Consider the following 22392-nt stretch of genomic DNA (forward strand, 5'->3'; position numbering starts at 1 on the left):
ACTCCAGCAGTACCACTTATCATAATTTATGCCGTGAACTGTACAGCGTCATCAAACTTATGAATTATGTACATCGTCGGTCCGCGCGTCTCGTCGTGTGCATGTCCTCCTTTAGCAGGCCTGCAGCACGGTCACCCATACATGTCAAGGGTTCCGTACGTACATGTAATTGTACGGGGTGTAACATGTACAATGTTACGACTCGGCCCATAATTGCCGTACACGGCGACCTTCGATACCCCCTCCTCCTCCTCCAATATCGGTGCGGTACTGCATCTACTTCAATTGTTTTAGAGCTGATGTTGTTTGCAACCATAATGCACTTCTCCTAAGGCACCGTTTAAGCTTGCATGGTGGGCCCCTATGGTTTTCCTCGATTAAAAAAAAGTATGGTAATTTTCTTGGTAAAACCACCAACCCTCTTTGGCACAAAAATCATTACACACACCTTTTTCTGCATGGCTTCACAGGTCATCTATTATTCCCTGAGAAAAATATCTTGACTTGAGACATGCTAGGTCAACCATCCCATACACTAGGGTAAAGGATAAATCATAATTAGCATCTCCAAGGATTTCTGTGGTTATTATGGCGTTACGCAGTCCACGGATGCACACGGAAGTAATCATGATTGAAAACCGCGGAGATTTTTTTCAACGACAGAAACATTACGGACACACTCTCGCAAAATGTGGTCCAGCAGCTTTCTATACAAAAACCTCGTTGTCTTGGGGTTTTGTACGTAAACCTTATCAGTCAGCCGATCACGCTCAATCGACTTCGGCCAAACCGCAGTCCCATCATAAGAAATAAGTTAACAATGTTATCCGAACCATTTTTTCCGAGAGTGTGTCTTTAATGAATAAGATTTTGATACAGATTCAAATCCATTAATTCAAAATAAATTCTTTATTCAATAGCTTTTTTTTAGAATATTAACAAGGTTTATGTAAATACGGTATGTCCTTTCTCTATGGTTGTGTCAAAAGGAAAAGAGTAAAAATAAACAAACTAAATAACAATTAATGCAAGCGTTCACGATAAAGTAATCATACCTACTTTTTGAATGCTAAAATGTAAAAATAAATCATGGAAGAATATGCATGGGACCCGAATCATCTGCCCAAGCCGGTTAATCTAACATTGGTCATTTCAAAAAGAAGGCTCCCCTTATCTATTCGTATTATTTTTTTAAGCGCACGTTGAAATCGACTAAAATGCCGACACTGTGTAAAATAGTATCCGCCGAGCACGTAGTAAACTTGACAAAGTCACAGATCAGTTAGCCCAAGTACAAGTAATTCTACCTCCGTGGTACAACCGAATGCTATTGTAATTGTTTGCACTAGTTAGTCTGTCACAGCTGGCTCTGCTCAAACACGAGTTTAATACATTCCGAAAGTTGACCGATCATTCGATGCGAAACCTCCCGCTCCCCGGAGCTCCGCCACTGATCGCCATTGATACTGCAATTTTACGTCCTGTGACCTGACGTGCCTGACTTGTGGTGACGTAAGCATAAATTATCATAAGTGGTACTGCTGGAGTTGTGATACTGGCGCTACCTGACCTTACCACTACCAGAGCAATGAGCAGTTTAGCGTAATCCCCATGCAGAGCAGTGGACTTCGATGAAGCTTTTCAAGCCCACGCCGTACGTACAAGGCAGAGGGCGATTTTCACGCTGTTCATATCGATCTTCAAAGAATATTTGCAGTTCAAACAGAATATGTACGTATGAGCCTGCGCATTTTATATTAAACAGTTGATGAGTCAATAGAGGGCCGCGTAAACTGAACGCTCTCACGTTGGACAGGTCTGTGGGTAGACACCACAGACATGGTAGACACAGTTGATCCATCATTGTGCACAGTGGAGGCGCTCTGAGCAAGCTCTCTATATTTAGGATAGCATTTGCTATAATAATTGCTGTAGTGCATGCGTGAGGTGGACATACTTCCTAGCCTACGATGATGAATGTGCTGTGCGACGACTAGCCTGGTGGTATCTCATACATATTACACAGTATTGATAGTCCCAAATTTTCGGACTAGGTTGAACCCAAATCTCACCGGTAAATGTGGAAATTCCGGGCTCAATGTCGGACGAAGGCTAGACTCCCGTATAGCGCCGTAGGGATGCCTTAAATCGGTCCGAAATTGCCGACGCCGGCCAAAATCACGTTTTTTTGTGGGCCGTAAACATGAGGGTTTGTAAAAAAAAATAAAAAAATAAAAGTGGAAGCCGTGCACAGGACCGTGTATGTCTGTGAAATTTGGATGAAATTGGGGCCCTAAAAGCGCTCTATTTTGCAATGGAGTCTTTGAAAGGTTTGCGGAAACACCATGTGCGAATAATTTCTCAACTAAGAGAATGGTTCTGAAAAGAACCAGAGGTATGAACTCGACGTTCCGGTCAGTATGCTCTGACCGACGGTCAGAGCATACTGAAGACGGTCAGAGCATACTGACCGGAACGTCGAGTTTATACCTCTGGTTCTTTTCAGAACCATTCTCTTAGTTGAGAAATTATTCGCACATGGTGTTTCCGCAAACCTTTCATTATTTAGTATCTCCACCATGCAAAGCCTCAAATCTTACTTAATGGAGTCTTTGGAGTGTAGCACCGTTTTTCAAAATGGCGATGGGCTTCAGGACTATTTTAAGGGGTGATCATCTTCGGGTGGAAATTTCTCGCAAAGGTCATTAGATTACCCGCAATAAACTGAAAAGAAAATGAAAGTCGACTGTGAAACAAACTAATTTGTTGTGTGTCTCGAACGCCTTGGAGAGTTGTGTGTATTTTTCCTGAATTTCTGAAGTGGGGGCATGCAGTTAGTATTTGGGTCTTTAGCAGGGACTCGTAGACCGGCTGCCATGATTGGGCTTAGTGCGCCCCCATAATGTGCGCAGCTACTATGTCAAGGTTAATTAGTCCCGAATAATTATGGCTTCTGAATCCATGCACAGTACGGTGCCGGTGATGCCTCAGCCGCCGCAGCGCTGGCTAGGCCAGAAGGTACGGAACGCCAAACGTGCCAATTTATGATGTTAATGGATACAAGTTATTTGTCGCCAATCCATTCTGTGGTGTAGTCAATCCATCATGTGATGTTGTCAATCTATGTATAGTCAATCTATATGTCAATATGTGATGTCGTCAATCTATGTTATGTTGTCAATCACTGATGTGATGTCAATCTATGTTATGTTGTCAATTTATTATGTGATCATCCATCATGTGATGTCAATTTATTATGTGATGTTGTCAATCTATTATGTGATGTCAATTCACTATGTGAAGAGGTCGATCTAGTATGTGATGTCAGTCATTATGTGATGTCAATCTGTGATGTCGTTAATCCACTATCAAAGTGATGTCAATCCATTATGTGATGTCGTCAATCCATCATGTGATGTTATTAATCTATTATGTGATGTCGTCAATCTATGTGATGTCGCCAATCACTCAATCGATTATGTGATGTCAATCTATTATGTGATGTTGTCAATATATTATGTGCTGTAGTCAATCTAATATGTCGTCAATATGTCGTCAATAAATCTATGTGATGTCGTCAATCCATTATGTAATGTTGTCCATGTGATGTTGTCAATCCATTATTTGATGTCGTCAATCTATGTGATGTCGTCAATCTTTATGTGATGTATGTTGTCAATCTATTATGTGATGTCGTCAATCTATGTCATGTCGTTAATCCACTATCAAGTGATGTCAATCCATTATGTGATGTTGTCAATCCATTATGTGATGTCGTCAATCTATGTGATGTTTTCAATCTTTATGTGATGTATGTTGTCAATCTATTATGTGATGTTGTCAATCTATGTCATGTCGTTAATCCACTATCAAGTGATGTCAATCCATTAAGGGCCTTATGCACAAGTTGGCCATTTTTGTCATGTTCCCTGAATGTATTTCATTAATTGTGAACTGTTGAATGGGATGGTACCAGACTACTTATTCACTATAGCCTCACTTGGTTTTTTTTAAATGTGGTTTAAAACGTAAGAGTATGTTTAATCAAACATTGTAAATGATTCATCACAGCACGCAGACTGGTGTTAATTTGTAACGTCATTGCTTTCATTTCTCTACACAAATTAAAAAAAAAAAGATTTTACCGCACTCTCAATCCACTGAATATACTCGTGAATAAGGAGTGTGATGTGATGTCGTCAACCCATCATGTGATGTAGTCAACCCATCATGTGATGTCGTCAACCCATCATGTCGTCAACCCATCATGTGATGTAGTCAACCCATCATGTGATGTCGTCAACCCATCATGTCGTCAACCCATCATGTGATGTAGTCAACCCATCATGTGATGTCGTCAACCCATCATGTCGTCAACCCATCATGTGATGTAGTCAACCCATCATGTGATGTCGTCAACCCATCATGTCGTCAACCCATCATGTGATGTCGTCAACCCATCATGTGGTATGAGAGACACAAACCAACACCACACACAACACCACATAATAAATTGACAACATCACAATAATACAATGTTGATTGACTACACCACACATTTACGACATCATCAAATAACTTTTATCAAGTAACATCATAAATTGGTTCGTTTGGCGTTCCGTAATTATCATAGAGCTAGTACATAGCTAGCTAGCTCTATAATTATGAAGGAGGCATCACCGTGTAGTGCATGGATTCTGAAGCCACATTAGGACGAATGAAGTCAATGAACTTTGACATGGTAGAAACGCACAATACAGTAATGGCGCATGCGGGCACACTTAGCCAAATCACGGTCTACGGGAGTCATCTCGCCTTCTTCTGACTTTGAGCCCGGAATTTCCACATTACCGGTGAGATTTTGCTTAAACCATGTGGATCCCCAAACAACTACTCAGTATGGTGTTCTAAAACGGACAGGCAAACGTCGTGTGCGTTAGTTTGAAACGTCGTGTGTGTGAGGCGGTTCAGTACCTTCGAAGCACCAATTCTACAATTTGAGTTCCTTTTAGTTTTACTAGCCTTGTTGGGCCGCCACTGCATGCGCGTTAATTGACATTCATGTACATGTATAATAATATCATGTAATGAACTGAAAGCCTGTACTATCTTTGCTGTATGTACGGTTTGGCAAAGAGGCCGACCCTTGTACCTTGTACTGCGGAATCCGGATGCACATGCAGATATTGCATACAATCGATATCTGCATTGTGAAATTTATGCAAGGCTAGCCTTGGCGTTTGAAAAAACAAGGCTTTGTTCATTTGTATACAGCGTAGCCGCATACAGAATGAATCATCCGCGTTGACGTGTATTGCAAAGGTTAAGCACGTGTTGGCATTGTGCATAAGTTGTCTGCATAGAATAATTATGAACTAAAAGCATTATCGTTTAACTCTCTTGAACCTCCATGCTTAAATGTAAACATTTTGCTTTGGTGAATAATTTCTGACAAGTTTCCCTGTGCTCTTTCAATTTATGAAGTGTTTGTGGTCTGTAATATCACAATCTAAAAATGCTCTCTGCTTAATGCAGTCGTTTGTAACGAATAGAAAATTACCTACCTAACAAAAAAAATTACTGATACACGAATGGCAAATTACGAAGTTCAGAGTTCACGGGGAAAGGACAAATATCGTACTTCGGACCTAACGATAATGGCCCAGTATAGCTCGTGATGTTGACTTGACTGTGGATAACGTGTGATGAGTGACAAACGTATAGTCGACTATACCACACTGATAGGCTATGGGAAGCTAATAAATCAACCGTCGTATTTTGTCTCCATCCCCATCAGATACCATGTCTCCATTCCAGCGATCAGCCCTGATTTACGTAATCTTTGGCTTCTGTCTTGGTCTCATGACATCTAGACTATTTGGTGGATCGGGCAACTGCTCATCCAATCAACCTGTCGCAGTGAATACGCACATCCAATGCAGATATCCCAAGTCCGAAATGAGAGCGTTGTAAGTAGCATTTTTTTTAAATTATTAAACGTGTACATGTACTTTGCTAGTATCTACAAACACATTAATATTCAAAGTCTCCTTAATCGAATCACTAATTTGAGTCCAGAACGATAAAGAAATCTCACAAGTGCAAAATAAGTGAATCAGAGTTTCCTTTTCTACATGACAGAAGGAACACAAGTCGTTCTCCCCTTTACCGATCTTTACCAAATAAGAATTGACGCCCAGGATTCTATGGACCAATCTGTATTGAAACCATCGTAATTTTGTATCACAAGTAATCGTAAAAGGCATACTGCAGAAAACCGACCATTTAGTGGCAGGGAAATTGATACTCAATTTTGTTTCCCATTTGTCAATGAACTTACTCGCAACCTTTTTCCCTGAAGTAAAAATATGATAAATACGGGTAGAACCTTTTTTATCTGACAAAAGTATCTCAAAATTAAATGGGATAAAAGGAAAGCAAATATTTGACTTAACCCCTTTAAGTAAATCACGAAAAGAATTTTTGACGGCCTTGACAACTCCACCATACTCTAGAAAGTTAGTCCTAATACTGAATTTTAACATAAAGCGTTCTAAGCTCAAAAAAGCACCTTTATCGTCAAGTAGGTCAGACACAAAGTTTGCCCCTTTGTTTGCCCAGTGTTTGTAAAAAATGCAATTGTTCCCAATCGTAATTCTGTGGTTCTTCTACGGCTGTTTCGCGTAATAAAAAGTACGCCCTCTGTTGTTCAAATGCGGCCAGCCGTGCAAACATCGCTTGTGACGTCATAATTGCTTTTTAGGGTTCGCGCGCAGGGAGGTTTGACCCCTCTTTAAACCCTCATTTCTGATTGGCCCCTTGTTATATATTTGCATAATTTATAAGATACATCATGAATATTTACAAAAGGTCATGATTCAAAGGCATTTAACTGTTGGGTCGACTTGTTGACATATAAGAATAGTGGCGCAAAATGGCCCATGTGACCACGTGTGACCACGACGAAACGAGCGGGACCGTGAAAATGCCCGTTAATAAGGTCGTTTTTCACCAATGTACGCCAATCCTGTCAACAATTGATGACTACCTGTGAAAAGATAAAGTCTTCTAGATGGATTTTTCCCCGAAGGTGAGAATGGGCCAAAAGGATGTTTAGGATTATAATGGATTGAATTTGGTTATTTTTCAGTGTCGTGTTTATCACGCGCGTATACAATGTGCACATCCGTACATGTATACTAGCCTAGCCTCACAAAATCTACTCGATTATGCTTCATCATGCGAATTGTGTTAAGGCCATGTTTTCGCTTATTTTAAAATCATCATCCGTATGCCGTTTTTCTAATTAAATTGTCAACGTAGGCCTACCAACAATACCATGGCAAATAAAGACGAGGGAAAATTGGAGAAATAGGCTAAACAAAAATCCGTGTCCGAAATCTGGGCCACGCCATCATTAGCCCCATAAATGTGGCCTATTTACTGGACTGCCTCCGTAAACATAGGCCACACATCCACATGTACAAAAATCGTGTCGACGGAGCCAAATTTTGATTTTCACATTTAGGCTTAGTTTGTAGGTTTTTTTTGCTTTAGAAGCATACTCACCCTCTTTATAGGCTAATCAGAAAGTGCTGCCTTTTTCAGATGTATATTTTTCGTGAAATTTCCAGATTCATTTTTACATGTTTGCGTATCAAAATTTCAACATGAAATTTCACAAAAATTAGACATCTGAAAAAGGCAGCATTTTCTGATTAGCCTGTAAAGAGGGTGAGTATGCTTCTAAAGCAAAAAAACCCTACAAACTAAGCCTAAATGTGAAAATCAAAATTTGGCTCCGTCGACACGATTTTTGTACATGTGGATGTGTGGCCTATGTTTACGGAGGCAGTCCAGTAAATAGGCCACATTTATGGGGCTACGCCATCATATGCGTTTGTACGTGTGTCCGGAAATTGGGCACGAAGTTTGCCGTACACTGTACGGTAAACTTCGTGCCCAATTTCCGGACACCGCCTCCTGTTTCATTTCATTTTCAGATCCAAACGTATTTAACGATGTGAAAATTCGGCAAGCTGAAACATGAAATTAAACTTAGGCCTAGCATTTTTTTTACTTTTAGTAAGTCACTAGTCAGCTAGTGTAATTAGCCTTGGCCTGTTCATTAATGACTGAGTGATCATGTCATATGATCATGATGATTGTGATTTGTGAGTCGAGTACAGTGTAACTCAAGAAAGAAAAAAACTAGCGTTGTTAAGTAAGACTAACGATCAAATTTTATTAAGGAAGCAACAAGAAAATTCATTAAATGTAAACATAGTCAACATGTTCAACACTGTGAAATAAAATATGAATCAGTTGCCTTCCCTTGGCTTTAGCTTTACAAATTACTTAATATAAATTGTATGGCATATTGTACACTGTTAATGACGATCTAAAAATTGTTACCCTCATCCCATTTGTAATCTAAGGAGCATTGAGCTGGAATTAGCATAACCTTTTGCAAGATAAGACCTTAATTTTTGCTTTATTCTCAGGTTCACGAACATGGAAGTCCTATTGCTGCATTTCTGCATGGACTTCAGGGAATGTTGTAGTCAGATGGCGGCGCATGATGCTCATCAACTTCGGAAGCTCATCCCTCATTCCATGCACTGCTCGCCCAGCTCTGTTGAATTCGGTGTGTAACAGTTCACCGCCCTGCTCATTCAGCAATCCTAGGCCAACTTTGAATGTCTGCAGTTGCTCCATGGTGTGGTCTTCTAACATATGCAGCTTTGGAGTAATGCTGGTATTCGGAAATGACTCTCGATAAACACGCAGGAAGTGTTTAATGCACACATCTATGGAAACAGAGAGCAGAGTTTAATACAATTCAGTCAATGATCTGATACACTTTATTTTTATTTTATTTTAGAAATTTGTATGTTTATTTTTATGTAAAGAATGGTTTCTGTAAATCTGCAAATTCAGCTGTCGTACCTGTACGTTCCATGTCTGAATGTGATATAGGATTGGCGTGGTTGATGGCATGGTGGACATCAGCGAAGCTCAGAAACACTTCATGGAATGATTTGCCTATTTCTGCTGCCTTTCTTTTTATTCGCTCAGATGCTGCAATTGTCAGGCCATCGAGATGAAGTCGATCAGTCATCCGTCGAGGTTGGGCAGTGAGGTCTTCAATGACTGGAATCTGTGATGGGATACAGTAGAACACAACTTTGAAATCACCAGGTATGTTTACTTAAATATTCAATAAACAACATAAAGCAGGCAGAAGCAGTAGATATTGGATGATTGATTCTGCTTTGTCATAGTATATAAAGAGACAACATTTTCAAGTACCTGGCAACACTTATTGACGTGGTTTCCCACGAAAGACTTGCCATGGTAGGCCTGCCTGTTGACTTTATGTTTTTGTAGCACATCATCTAAACTGCTGGTGATGGGACCTGTCCCAAACTCCAGTTCAGCTTTCCCGTCACTCTGCTCCTGCAAAATAAAATACACAGAAAAAGAACATCTCAGTGGCTCTTGACTTAAATTATAAAGATAATTTTAAACATGAAAAAAAAAAACTTTTTTCTGTACAAACCATTTCAGCAATGTCTGCCCTGAGCATCTGGACTTTGTTGACCATTTCATTGCCCGTACTGTTGTGAAGGTCATTCAGGAGAGGGAGGGGAACTTCTTCTTCGAGTTCTTCTAAGTTGTTCCGCTTTTCCTGCAGATCTTTCTCTACTCTCCTCTGCCTGGACAATTCATCCTCGACTTTCTTGTCAAAGTCGGTGGCCAAGCTGTCATCCTCATCGTCCAGCGACCTTCCGATGGCTCTCTGCTTGAGGACTTCGACATCAAGCCTGTGGCATTCCATCTCAAAGAGATCGTACAGCCGCTTGTACACACCGAGGGAAATGTGTAAGGTTGGGACAATTACCTGTATCAGAAATATGAAGTTATATTTTTTTAAAGTAATATTAAAAGAAAATAAATTCCCTGACGTTTAATAAATGTTGGGCAATTGTTGACATCTCTTATAGAAAAAGACGTACATTGTGAATTTCAACATGGAGCATGGGGGTACTGACGACACTGTACGACACGTCTTTTGCTCTGTTTCGTCTTTGCCCATCGTTCACAAACAGCTGATGCTGTTCACAAATAGACTGCAAAGATCTTCTGAATGATGGTTCCCTTTCACACAGTGGTTTCTGCATCTGGTCCTTACTGATGCGGCAGTATATGCAACAGCAACGGGCTGCACAGAAAAAAAGACAATGAAAATGGAAACTGTCCTTTAATATGTGTGCATGGCAAACAGTAAATAAGTACTTAATGTTCCACAAGACCAAGATATCTTAGTGCACTCTGTACACACATGTCAACGAATACAATGCACTTACCGTTTGAGCTGCATATTCTATACAGCTTCGTCAGGAAAGCATAGTCCCCAAAGCACAGGAGACGGAAGTTTCGTCCTCTGGAATAAAAAAAAGAGGTAGAAATTTAAGCCCAAGAATGATAAAGACCCGGAATTATGCCTGCAGCTGTCTATACATATGCTTTTATGTCTTGCTGTTTTGTACATGTACCTCCATTTTCGCTGGGCCAGATCAGATACTTGGTCGATCACCTTAGGAAGGGTTTGAGGAACATTTACAATCTGAAAGGCCATTTTGAACGTGGATCCTCCTTTGTCCCCCCCCAACTTTATCCATATCTCGTCGTCCGGTATTACACCATTGTGCCATGTTAGGGAGTTGGTCCTGTTGGGGGTGAAAAAATTAATTTCAGTTTAGGTGGAGCTACGACATTGAATCAAGACAATGCCCTTAAAATTCTGGAAAAAAAATTTGTCTCCAATTTAGACTTACTGATCGAGTCGGTCAAGGTAGTCAAATATCATAGCACAAAGGTCATTCACTCTGACGAAGGGCACATCTTGACTTATGTAGCCATCAACTGCATCCGCTTTCGAGCTGGGGAAGTGAAGGGGGACCATTTCACCTTCAATGTAGTTCTTCAGAAGTTCTTTCTGGCTACGTCTCATGGCTCGCTCGGACGAAATGGCAGAAGTTGGCACATAGCTGAAATGTTCAACAACACAATACATGTGATGAACAAATAGCATTCTGATACATGTATGAAATTTGTGTGCATAACTTAAATTAATAAGGATGATGCAAAAATATACTTTACTTACCGTCTTATTTTTCGCATCTGGTCCCAGGCCAGATGACAATCCCTCATCATGGCAAGTGCTTTGTTGGGTGGCATGGGTGAACTTTCCTTTATGCATGGACTTGACACACTTTGTTGGCTCTTACATGACACTTGGCGGATATGAGCAGGCTAAATTAAGAAACAGATAAGATTCCAATGTGCAATCTACAGCATTGCGGTATTTTCAGTGTTACAATTACAAGTGTTCAGTGGATCCAGTTTTTGTGAAGTATTTTTAAAACATTAAACAAAATGAATATTGTATTATAATGTTTAATTAATGATGATTTCTGGAAAGAAATCTTACAAAAAATGATAATCAAGAAAACAAAATCTTAGTAGACTTTGTAATTACTCCAAAATGTAAGATAAATAGCCCCCCCCCCTCACTTGAACTAATCATTGTTTATGTTCAGTATATATGTATTGTGTGAATTAGATTACCTACCCTGCCTCCTGTTTCTAATGTGGTGGCCTTTCCACTCTGATTTTTTTCTAATCCAGGTCCAGCGGTCCGCTGCCTTCTCAACTGCCAATGGAATTGGCTGGTCATGAGGATGCTGCAGGGCACTCTTGCGAAGAACGTTTGCAGCTTCAGCAAGTACATCCTCAGGCTTGGAGGAAGCAACGCTCTCCACAACAGTGCATCGCAGTTTCTTTTGAACACTTGGGTGTTGTGATGCAGCTTCACAGGAATGTTCGGCTAATTTCTGAAGTTTGCCGATGACACCACAAACACTACAAGCTACATCCGAATTTTGAAGCTGGACATTCAAAACTCGTGGACTATCCCGAATGTCTTTGAACTGAATTTGTGACTGGCATATTGGACACTTGAGAAGGGCTAATCGATGAAATGTGAAATATGATGACAAGCAAACTGCACAAAAATAATGTTCACAGGGTGTTTGCACTGATGGGGTAGAAATTATGCACTGACAGATGGAACAAGTTAAAATAGAATGTTCCTCAGAGTTCCTTCCAAAAAGTTCCAGGTACGGAGAACTTGCAGTGTGGGAGTTTTGAGAATTGCTTGAAAAATGTTCAAAGATATTCCTGGATGTAATATCGAATGGCAAATCAGCCAGCACAGCGGATGGGCGTTTTATGGAAGTACGTTTTTTAGGTTGAGGCCCAGTTTTTGAGTTTTCGCGATACAGATTACATATACTACACTGTCTGTTTCTTACATGTGGTGTCCAATCAACTGCAGGAGATTCTGGAGTTGTGTAGTCCCTAGTCCCAGCCCTTAAGTGTCTGACTTTCCTAGAACAGTTTAGACAAATATACCTTGGATGTTGATCAACCCTGTCCTGTGAAGTGTCTATTCCAAAGATCAAATAAATGTCCTTTCTGCAGTTAGAAATATCCTGTAGTTTTCTTGAATCTTGATTCTTGAGTGTAAGCCTTTTTCCACAGCAACGACACAGTTTATTGAGAATTGTTAAGTGGAAGTCATAGTTACTCATAGCGAGTTATTCAGCAAACTGCGGTGCATAGAGCGCTCATGCGCTTTGTGCATATTGATTTGTGTACAAAAACTTTTTTTTCAATTACGCGCGCTTTATGATGACGTCACTCCCATTGAAAAGCACACGAAAAGTTCGTATCGCTACGCGCATCCGTGCAACGTAAGCTGAATAACCCCTCAAAAACGAGGCCCAAAATCTCATGAAATTGTACTGGCCCAACTTTATAACGTACATTTTTAATGAAATATGTTTCAAATCAATTGTAATTTGCTGTAAATATGTATGTACTATTGGAGTATAATTTATTTGGGGAGATTTTGCGAGTTGTTTGATTAAAAAGAAAGAACGGACGAAAACACAAAACGTCCACACAAAAAGCGTCATTTTTTCCTGTTTTATTCGTTCCAAGCAGTTTTGAACCCTAAATCTTGTAAATATATTTAAACTAAGTAAATTTAATGTTTCAGTTATGTTTAAATTCAAACGGGGGGCTTTAAAAGTTACAAAAAAAGACGATTGTTTTCGTGTTCAATTTTTGTGGTCACACTGCGCAATAGTCGTAGCCTTGTTGCCATTTTGTGATTGGACAATGGACGACGTTCATTTGATGGTGTTTTCGTATCTCCAGTGCAAGTAGCTGCAAGCGCGGTCGCAAGTAATGCTGCTTACGCACCTGGGATCCGTCCGCACTCAATCCTTATCAGTCCTTTTTAGATATTAGGGATGTATGTTGTTTTTTTTTAATTAAAACAATGATTGAAGAGAGAAGCAGGGGTCAATTTAATACGCACAATATGTACATAAAATTAATAAATTTACATTCATAAAATATTTTTTTTAAAGAAAGCATGAATATAGATGAATAATATAAGTTTCTTTTTAAAGAGAGAAGTAATTCTTCCATTCCCAAAGTTTATGCACAAAATTAATGTCCAACGAATCATTGCAGATAGCTTGCAATTAAATATTAACGTTCATTTAAATATCGAGATATATATTCACAGTAGGGTTTTGTGAAATGATTTTTCTTTTTCCCCTTTCTGTATCATTATGTGAACGAAATGTGTCACAAAAAACCTGCAGAATCTGGCCTTGTACGATGAACATGTACATGTGTTAACGGAGGCCGCCATCTTGTTTTTCCCCTGGTCATTACCGGAGTACACAATTCACGATTGTGTGTTTGTTCAGACTTTATTACGCACGGTCTATGGGAATGAAACAGCCGTGCTTCCACAAAACATTGCTAAGAGGATCATTCTGATTAACTGGCACATGGCATTGCACAAAAGAACTCCAAGCATTGAGAACGTCAATCCAAAACTGGTTAGGGTGAGCTGTCCTCTTAAGTGAATGAACAATACTAGAATGACCGCCTTCCACAAAAAGCACATTCTCAATTTCAGAAATCTTATAAAACAGATTGGGCCAAGCTGAGGCCTTAATTAGTGTTCAATAATCTACGGATCCAGGTACACTTAAGAGCACTGATGTAGGATCGCAAATCAATCATCTTAACTCCCCCATGACCATAATTCTGAATCATCTGATTTCTGGCAACTCTATCGCCACCTTTCCAGATAAATTTATACAACATAACATTTAGATTCTTAATTCATAAATACCTCAGACAGTTTAGCTATTCCATTGGTCGAGAGCCCGTCACGTGGCCGGTCTTAAACGGATGATAAAGACATGGCTAGCTGGTCTTAAACACTTTTCCAGTGTCACAATAAAATGTGGACTCCTAAAAATCCAGTGCCTCTTACCGTTTCATTGGTTGAACGTTCACAATCCTCACGTAGGCATGCGCAACACTACAAGCGAGTCAGAATTTTATAGTTCTAAATTCAAAACGCAACGCCCCAGGTGCGTTCTGCGTGACATCGCGCAGAACATGTTACGCGCGCGTCAATCTCCATAAAAGGGTTGTTTACATCTTACTCGCCAGCTGAACACTCCATTATTTTGCTAGAGGGATGTTTCAAAAAGCATGAAGTGAACTTGTTGAACAAAATCGGGATTTTTCGAACGAATTATTTGATATTTTTTTACGGATAAGGTATTTATGAATGGGAATAAATATGTGCTCGGTCGGTATTTATCACTCTGTTTAATACCACTTAGAGTCTGGGTGCTGATAATTACCCTCGCCTCCGGCTCGGGTAATTATCAGCACCCAGACTCTAAGCGGTATTAAACGAGTGATAAAAACCTGCGGAGCACACATTTATTCCCTTATTAAATACAAAGGTGGGTCAGGGAGTGACAAAATAAGGAAAGTAAATTTGGATAAAATAAGCGACTTCACTATGGTAACACGGCCAAGAACGGTTAAATTTCTTCTAGACCACTGGTCAATTAAACTACAAGTAGAATCAAAAACTCTGTTATAATTCACAGTCGTCATATTATCAAGGTTGGTGGAAAAATCAATACCAAGTGCCCTAAAATAATCTTGTGGACCAACCCACTTCACATTAATATGATCACATAGACCTTTCTGTCGACCCTTATTACCACCAATCCACACCGCATTGGTTTTTTCAATATTTACTTTAAGACCAGAAATGCTAGCAAAATCGCCCAAAATCTTGAAGGCTCTATCAAAAGAACGCTCTGAACCGTCTAAAAATAATATTGTATCATCAGCATACTGAGAAAGTCTATATTCTCTGCCATCTACCTGAATTCCCCTTAAAATCTTATCACAACGAACCATCATGCCCATAATTTCGGCGCACAAAAGAAACAAATAAGGGCTCAAACCATCACCTTGTCGACAGCCACGCCCTATTTTAAATGATTCCGATAAGAATCCATTTACTAACACCGAAGCTGTCGCTCCACTGTAAAAAACCCGAAACCATTTCTGTATAGAAGGACCAAAATTAAACTGGTTCAAAATTTTGAGTACGAAATCATGCGAAACAGAATCAAAAGCTTTCTCAAAGTCAATCAATAAAAACATACCAGGAATCTTATGTTTTTCTGTATAATTAAGCAAATCATACATTAAACGAATATTCTCACCTTGCAAGAAACCCTTTTGATTTTCATGAATAAGAGAGGAGAGGCATGTTTTAAGTCTCTCTGCTATACATCCAGAAGCTAATTTGTACGAAGTGTATAGTGAGATCGGTCTCCAGTTCTTTAAAAATTGACAAGGTTTATCCCCTTTAGGCAACAAAGTAATAATACCGCACTGCTGAGTAACAGAAAGTTCACCGGTTTCATAACCAAAATTGAGGGACCGTAATAAATACCACGATAAATCGTTGAAAAAAAACTTGTAAAATTCAAAACTAAAACCATCTGAGCCAGGGGACTTGCCATTTTTTGTGTTCTTCAAAACATTTAATATTTCTCGATGGGACAGGGGGCCCTCTATGCTATCACGTACCATATTTGAAAGAACTGGAGAGTCCGAATTCTCAAAAATAGATTGTAAATTAACTGTTGTTTCCCCTTCTGAAGACGAGTACAGTTTTTTATAAAAATAACGTGCCTCTTGTATAATATCCCTAGAGGATTTTAATTCGGTACCATTATCATTAATAACACGATTAAAAGTCTTGTTAATACAATTACGTTTCTCCATATTAAGGAAGTATTTGGATGGTTTTTCACCGTGTTCCATCCACCTTGTTCTAGATCTAATCATTACACCATCCAATTTAGTCTTACGAAGATTAACAAGGCTAGTTTGTTTAGACTTCAATGTACCCAACAGACTATCATCACCGTGAGCAACCTTATTAGACAAATCTTTAATTTCGTTTTCGAGACGAGATTCATCTCTGCAAGCACTCTTTTTCTTCCAGGCTGCAAAAGAAATTGTTTTAGTTCTAATCGCCATTAATAGCATTTCAAAAAAAAAGTTGATCATTAATAATAAAATGAATATCTCTGGGGTGAATGGTGTGTATAAATTCGAGCGTAAATAAGGCAAAGCTGCGTAAGTTTCTACAACAATCCAAAAGGATTATTAATTAATTATTAATAATCCTTTGGATGTTGGTCAGGCCTGACTGCCACAACAAAATTATGCTTAGCAGTTTCGTGAAACCCACTGTCTGCTATGCCCACTCGATAATTAATAATTATCGAGTGGGCATAGCAGACAGTGGGTTTCACGAAACTGCTAAGCATAAAATTAATGCTTATCAATTTTGTTGTGGCAACAATAAACTTGTAATCATCGCTTAAAGTGTTTACTGGTTACTTGTTTCCCGCTAGCCTATAGTAAAAAGTGGCCGCGGATCATGAAAATTGAAAGATCAATAGTGTCATGTTGTCACTTGAATACTAGAACTGCTGATGAGGTCGTAGCGTCAGTCAACAACGTTAAGCCCGAAGTTCCCAAACACAAAGCCGATGTCTCCGAACCAAAGGCGAACGCACCTCGAACACCGAGGAAGATCCTGCTTGACTGCGGAGGCAACGTGGCATCCACTGTGCTGCTGTTTCGTGAGACGTACCCAGGGGGACAAGATTATATCATCCATTCGTTTGAAATTGATGATCGTCTGGCACCGTACTACAAACCCTACGGTAATCACCATCTTCACTGTCCCGTCGGCGTTGCAGGCAAGAATGGTAGGTGGCGGGATTTCAAACAACCAAGTTTGTGTGTTTAGTTTTGTATTTGAAATTTGAAATTGACTGGAGCAGGGCTTGAACTTGCGACCTACGGATTACCGTTCTAGTGCTCTACCAACTGAGCTATCAAGCCCTATGTTGGCGGTTCCCAATTGTCTTTGTTTAAGTTATTGTTTGTTTTTTTCTTGTTTTTTTCTTCCACGTGTCTGGATGTATTTTCTCAGTACAGGCAGCCACCAATACATGTATAATATTTCGGTAATTTTTGTTCCCCGATTTTGAATTAAAAAGAAATGTCTTCATTTTAGTAAAGTTGCCCCTCACTGAAACAATGAAAGGGAGAAACTCTTTTCTTCCAGGGGAAATGACGGCCTATTCGGAGATGGTCTGGTCACCCAATAAAGGTAGTAATCATGGCGCTGACATGCAGTGGGGCGGCGGTTCGCTGTTCGTGTCTGGTCAGGAAAAGCAAGATGACAAAACAGGTTTGTCATATAACATTTGAGGCATCATGACGTCACACTTATTCTTGCTCTTGTCTGCACCTGCTTATACAATGGAACTAATTAAGCTTCTGTAGCTTTTTCCTTTGTGCACATTGTATTTATGTATTTATGGGATTCTAGTCTGTTTTTAATTTAATTGGTAATGTTATGTTCATTGTTCTTTGTACGATATCCGTGGAGACTGTCAAATAAAAACAAACATTTAGAAAGCACACATTTAAACAAAGCGTGACATCATTAAGTCTCACGGCTATACATGCACTTTACAAACAATAGTTTTTATGATATTGATTCGTTTACATTATTAGCAGCTTTCAATCAATCTCATCAACTAGGGACAATAAATTCAGATTGAACATTCGTGCATTTAATCGAAAGACCGAGTTTTCCCTCGATTTTCAACTGATTTGTGATTTTCTTTCACAGTATTTCAATCTAGAATTGAGAGATTTTCGCTCTTAGTTTCACTCTTAAAAAACAACAACTGCACTCAGATAATATTTGAAATTTGCTCTTCGATAGGTGGTTATCGCAAGTTGTCCTATCGGAAGACAATACCGGTCATTGACCTCTCGCAGTGGATTGTGGATAATTTCTCCAAAGATGATTACATCATCTTTAAGCTGGACGTTGAGGGCGCCGAATATGAAATTTTGAGGAACATGATTGACAACAACGTACTGGCTTACATTGATAAGTAAGAATCTCGCTTACTTTTTTTTTAAAACTACTTCTAAGATTTCTGGAACACCTAGACTAGCAGTACAGCGAAGCACATTCCAAACAAGTTGGTCGTGTTTTTCCCTGGAATTTAAAGGACTCTGTTGTCGGATTTTAACCTTAAAACTTGGTTATTATAGGCCTACAAGTAAATAAACACCCATTAATGTACATGTATGTGTCGTTAAGATAATTGACTTGAATATCTGGGTTAATGGGTCTAGTAGAAACCTACAGCAATCGTTGGCTACATGGCATAATTATATTTTAGTCTGTTCTCTAGACGCATTTACAAAACCAGCCAGCATTATGATAATGTCGTTTGAACGAAGACTGTACTTTTGCTTTATTCCCAATTTCGAATTCAACAGATTTTACGGTGAATATCACGACTGGCAACCGACGGGCTGGTCCTGGTCCGACAGACGCCGAATACAATCCGACATCCAGAAGGCTGGCTTCAGCATGATTGACTGGACCGGGGAGGAAAGAAAATACTCGGATATTGAAGCGATGAACCCCATCAAGGTATAATTATCAAATTGCAGTCTCAGTGAATTCTAAAACTTGCGCTTGTTTGCTTGTTTTCGAGGGTCGTTCCCCATGTGACTGACTCGCTGACTGATTGTTTGTCGATGTCAAGTCTTGAAAATTAGACTGGGCATGCTATCTTGTGACAAGACTGTCACTTGCGGCTTATACTCGTCTAATGATTGCCATTGGGCTTAACTTCATGGATGACTTCAGATGACTGTGAAATATGACAAGAAGTCGCTAAGAATCTTACATTGTTGTCCCATTGTATAAAAGGTACTCGATGGCACCCCTGGCAAAGCTGGAAAGGTTTATACGAATTGCGCCAGTGGCTCTGTGGCTTTAACAGTCGCTGTGGGCATGAACTACAAACGTGCGCGGAGAGTGGTAGAGACACTGGCAGCCCACAAGTATAAAGTTCCCATCACGCTGTTCGTGTACGGAGACTTTGTTCAGAGAAACTCCGAGGCTGTCAAAACCTGGAGCGAGCACTTCAACATCGGTATACGGGAGGATGGGCACAATCCTCCGGGGCACTTAGAACTGATGCCCGGTGCTTGGGTCCGCATGGGTCTGATCAGCTCCATTCTGCGCTTGGAGAAGATAGGCATCACAGCGTCTTATTATCTACCTACGGTGCAGGGAGATGCATCGACGACGATCCTCGGAGAGGCCAAGAGCAGAGGTCTGCGGGTTATCAAACCGGTGGCGGAGTTTCCTGCTAAACAGGGTAAGAATAGATCCGAGACAGGATGACGTCATACTTTGTTTATCTGTTACTTTCTTACAGGAGCTTGGTGGCTCTCATCCCAACCTGACTCCACGTAAAGAAAGCATAGCGATCCAACATTCAGTGATTGGACTATAGCTCTTAGGGAGTGCCATGCAGATCAGTTGGACCACATTGGATTGGTTTGGTTTGGTCACGAAAATATTTAATATCAATTTCTCCAACCAAAGTGTGATATCACTTAGCAGAGTGGTCTAATTTGTTTTTTTTCCATATGCTATTCAATAATGTCTTGTATATCTGCATTTCTCAGGTACACCTGATGAATTAACGTGGAATAACTACTACCAGTATCGTGATGTGGAGCGCGTCCCAAAGGCATTACGCAAGATTCACGATGCTTTATCCAAGAACACTGGGGGCGTCCTAACTGTGGACTCGGACCTGCCAGACACGTACATGAATTCCGTTTTCATGTTGGATTATCTAGTTGAGACGTCAGGTTTTAAGTTGGTGGATTTAAACGAGTGCGTCTCTCAGTCGCGGTATTCCTCATTTTTTGGTGGGATTTTATAATTTAGAGCCATGTTCATATACATGAATAGATCGCAATCCACTCACACTGATCGATCCACTGACGTCTTTGGCCAAGACTAGTCCATCTTTGGCTACATTCTTGGCATTCTACAGTTCTGTACTGAGGACCAACTTACTGAGGTTTTTGTGCATCGCTGGTTATCAATAGCCGTCTGTAATACAATGCGCAGCAGGCAACCAGGAACGGCCGAGAGTTTTTTTTTTATTACGACTCTTGACCAAAGTTGGACTAAACACCATGCCTCCCGAATTTAACACTGATTAACAAATGTCTCCTGATCGAACTTCCTCAAAATGAATTGTGTGCCAAGAGTTCGAGTATGACATCAGGCCATGGTGTCGCCATGTTTGAGAGGGGATTGCTCGTGCACATTGGGTCTTGTTATAAGTACAATGTACTGAAGACTGCTCCTCAGTAGCCCCGAATGAAGACAATACGCGACAGTGGTCTGGATCGTGATCACAACCATTCTAGTTGATTAATGTTTTCTGCCTGATTTTCTTTTTCGTTTTTGTGTGCCTTCTACTGACACGAACAAATTGTAATGTAGGAAAACGTCTTTTAGGAGGCACCGTACATTGGCACATTGCCCAACTTCTTTTATAAATGTATTATAAACGCCTGCAGTCAGTGCGCTGTGCGCGCGAAATGGGCCTAATTCGCGAGTTGGCCATTTTTGTCGAGTTCCCTGAATGTATTTCATTAATTGATAAATGTTGAATGGGATGGCGCCAGACTATTTATGCAGGCACAATGCAGCCTTATTTTACTGTAATTTTTTTTTGAATATGGCTTTAAACATTAGGGAATGTTTAACAACAAATTTAAAATTATTTTTTGAGGCAGACTGGAATTGCAATTAAGTTGCTTTTAAGATTTTACCTAACTTTCTATTGAATATGGCCGACTCGTGAATAAGGCCCATGATCCTTTTCAGTCTGCACACCGTACCATCAAAGTGTGAGTATCGTATAGATCGATAAGTGCTCTGAACCAACCATTTCACTTAGGTAGACCAGACTTTGTAATTGCTGTACATTCTCATTTCATTGTGTCACTATCCCTGACACTGCTGATTGAAGTATAGTATGTAAAAAGGGAGTGATTTTGAGGTGAATTTGTTCCATTTTAATCCCAAAAGTTTCATGTGCAAATCTCATTTTGATATTGTTGCTCATAAATCTCAGGTTGTTGCTCTAAACTGTTTCATGTTGAGTTTATGTGGCGACCGTTGTATGTTTTAGCGTTTTGATCTGTGCCGGGCCTCATATACTGTACTGTATCATAATCTGGAAGGCGGAGTCCACACAGTCGTGCACTGACCCGGCGTTCGGGGAACTTTAACTTTAATAATTAGACTACTCAGAACTTTGATTATTTGCAACTGTATGGGAATTTTACACTTGGAATTAGGACTACTAGGAACTTAACTTAACTAGGAACTTACTTAACTTTACTTTATCAACTTAGAACTTAGTCTTGTAGCTTGTAGACATTGAATCTAATTCATCTATAAGTGTAACAGTACACTATTTTTGTGAGCTCAAATAGACCTAAGACCTAATGACGTAATGCCTTTGTTTACATCTGCGCTTTCCTATGGGAGCGAAGTCGGGAAGCCAGACTAAGTAGGGACCGTCTACCACATAGGAAAGCGCACATGTAAACAAAGCGTGACGTCATTAGGTCTCAGGCCTATTGATATTGATGTCATAATCATGAGATGAGTTTTGGAAAAAAAGTACATTTTGACTCCTGTTTTCATTCTGTTGATCGCCTTGGCTTCCTTAAATCTTATAATTTGAGTGGGCCTCCTCAATTGCGTACCGCTACAAAATGGCGTCGTAGACAGGATGTTATACGGCAGAAATCAACCTCGTCCCCGGTGCTTACTTTATTTCCAACCTCGTTTCCAATAGTAAGCCCTGGATAGGAAACTTTCTTCCTGTATCCTGATTCGATACCGCAATTTGCTAGTAATGGATTTATATGGTGTAGTTGGTGTTGTTATTTCCAACGTGCATTATGTGTTTTCACGAT

General features: G+C 39.9%; 2 protein-coding genes and 1 long non-coding RNA gene across 5 annotated transcripts; 2 read left to right on the forward strand and 1 right to left on the reverse strand.

Annotated features, from left to right (window-relative positions):
* The first annotated feature begins 1399 nt into the window (after positions 1 to 1399).
* Positions 1400 to 22096, forward strand: LOC119724098. 3 transcript variants are annotated; one of them, XM_038195004.1, is made up of 8 exons: positions 1400 to 1731; positions 5798 to 5969; positions 16975 to 17261; positions 17624 to 17749; positions 18293 to 18467; positions 18862 to 19018; positions 19301 to 19754; positions 20068 to 22096. In XM_038195004.1, the coding sequence occupies exons 1-8, from the start codon at positions 1632 to 1634 to the stop codon at positions 20328 to 20330; spliced, it is 1734 nt and encodes a 577-aa protein (XP_038050932.1). In that variant the 5' UTR covers positions 1400 to 1631; the 3' UTR covers positions 20331 to 22096. The 3 variants fall into 3 exon arrangements, with proteins under 3 accessions (XP_038050932.1, XP_038050934.1, XP_038050933.1); XM_038195006.1 differs by lacking the exon at positions 1400 to 1731 and adding an exon at positions 1749 to 2004; XM_038195005.1 differs by lacking the exon at positions 1400 to 1731 and adding an exon at positions 4538 to 4853.
* Positions 6562 to 11918, forward strand: LOC119724101. The gene is made up of 5 exons (XR_005270606.1): positions 6562 to 7090; positions 8505 to 8647; positions 9079 to 9201; positions 9698 to 9890; positions 11695 to 11918. It is a non-coding gene; the product is annotated as an uncharacterized LOC119724101 (long non-coding RNA).
* On the reverse strand, positions 8816 to 11032 carry LOC119724100. The gene is made up of 5 exons (XM_038195009.1): positions 10842 to 11032; positions 10020 to 10733; positions 9563 to 9904; positions 9313 to 9459; positions 8816 to 9160 (listed from the first exon to the last, which is right to left on the reverse strand). The coding sequence occupies exons 2-5, from the start codon at positions 10182 to 10184 to the stop codon at positions 8903 to 8905; spliced, it is 912 nt and encodes a 303-aa protein (XP_038050937.1). The 5' UTR covers positions 10185 to 10733; positions 10842 to 11032; the 3' UTR covers positions 8816 to 8902.
* Positions 22097 to 22392: the final 296 nt, after the last annotated feature.

The sequence above is a fragment of the Patiria miniata genome, unplaced genomic scaffold (genome assembly GCF_015706575.1).
Source record: "Patiria miniata isolate m_02_andy unplaced genomic scaffold, ASM1570657v1 HiC_scaffold_18, whole genome shotgun sequence".
NCBI classification, from domain to species: domain Eukaryota; kingdom Metazoa; phylum Echinodermata; class Asteroidea; order Valvatida; family Asterinidae; genus Patiria; species Patiria miniata.

What these genes read in the sequence shown, in the direction of transcription:
- LOC119724098 (XM_038195004.1), top strand. Translation starts at nt 1,632, where the DNA reads ATGAAGCTTTTCAAGCCCACGCCGTACGTACAAGGCAGAGGGCGATTT. An exon ending in AAGTCCGAAATGAGAGCGTT is followed by an intron (nt 5,970 to 16,974) that starts GTAAGTAGCATT and finishes CTTGAATACTAG; the next exon opens with AACTGCTGATGAGGTCGTAG. An exon ending in CGGCGTTGCAGGCAAGAATG is followed by an intron (nt 17,262 to 17,623) that starts GTAGGTGGCGGG and finishes CTTTTCTTCCAG; the next exon opens with GGGAAATGACGGCCTATTCG.
- LOC119724100 (XM_038195009.1), bottom strand. Translation starts at nt 10,184, where the DNA reads ATGCAGAAACCACTGTGTGAAAGGGAACCATCATTCAGAAGATCTTTG. An exon ending in TCCATGTTGAAATTCACAAT is followed by an intron (nt 9,905 to 10,019) that starts GTACGTCTTTTT and finishes TTTCTGATACAG; the next exon opens with GTAATTGTCCCAACCTTACA. An exon ending in GGGCAGACATTGCTGAAATG is followed by an intron (nt 9,460 to 9,562) that starts GTTTGTACAGAA and finishes TTTATTTTGCAG; the next exon opens with GAGCAGAGTGACGGGAAAGC.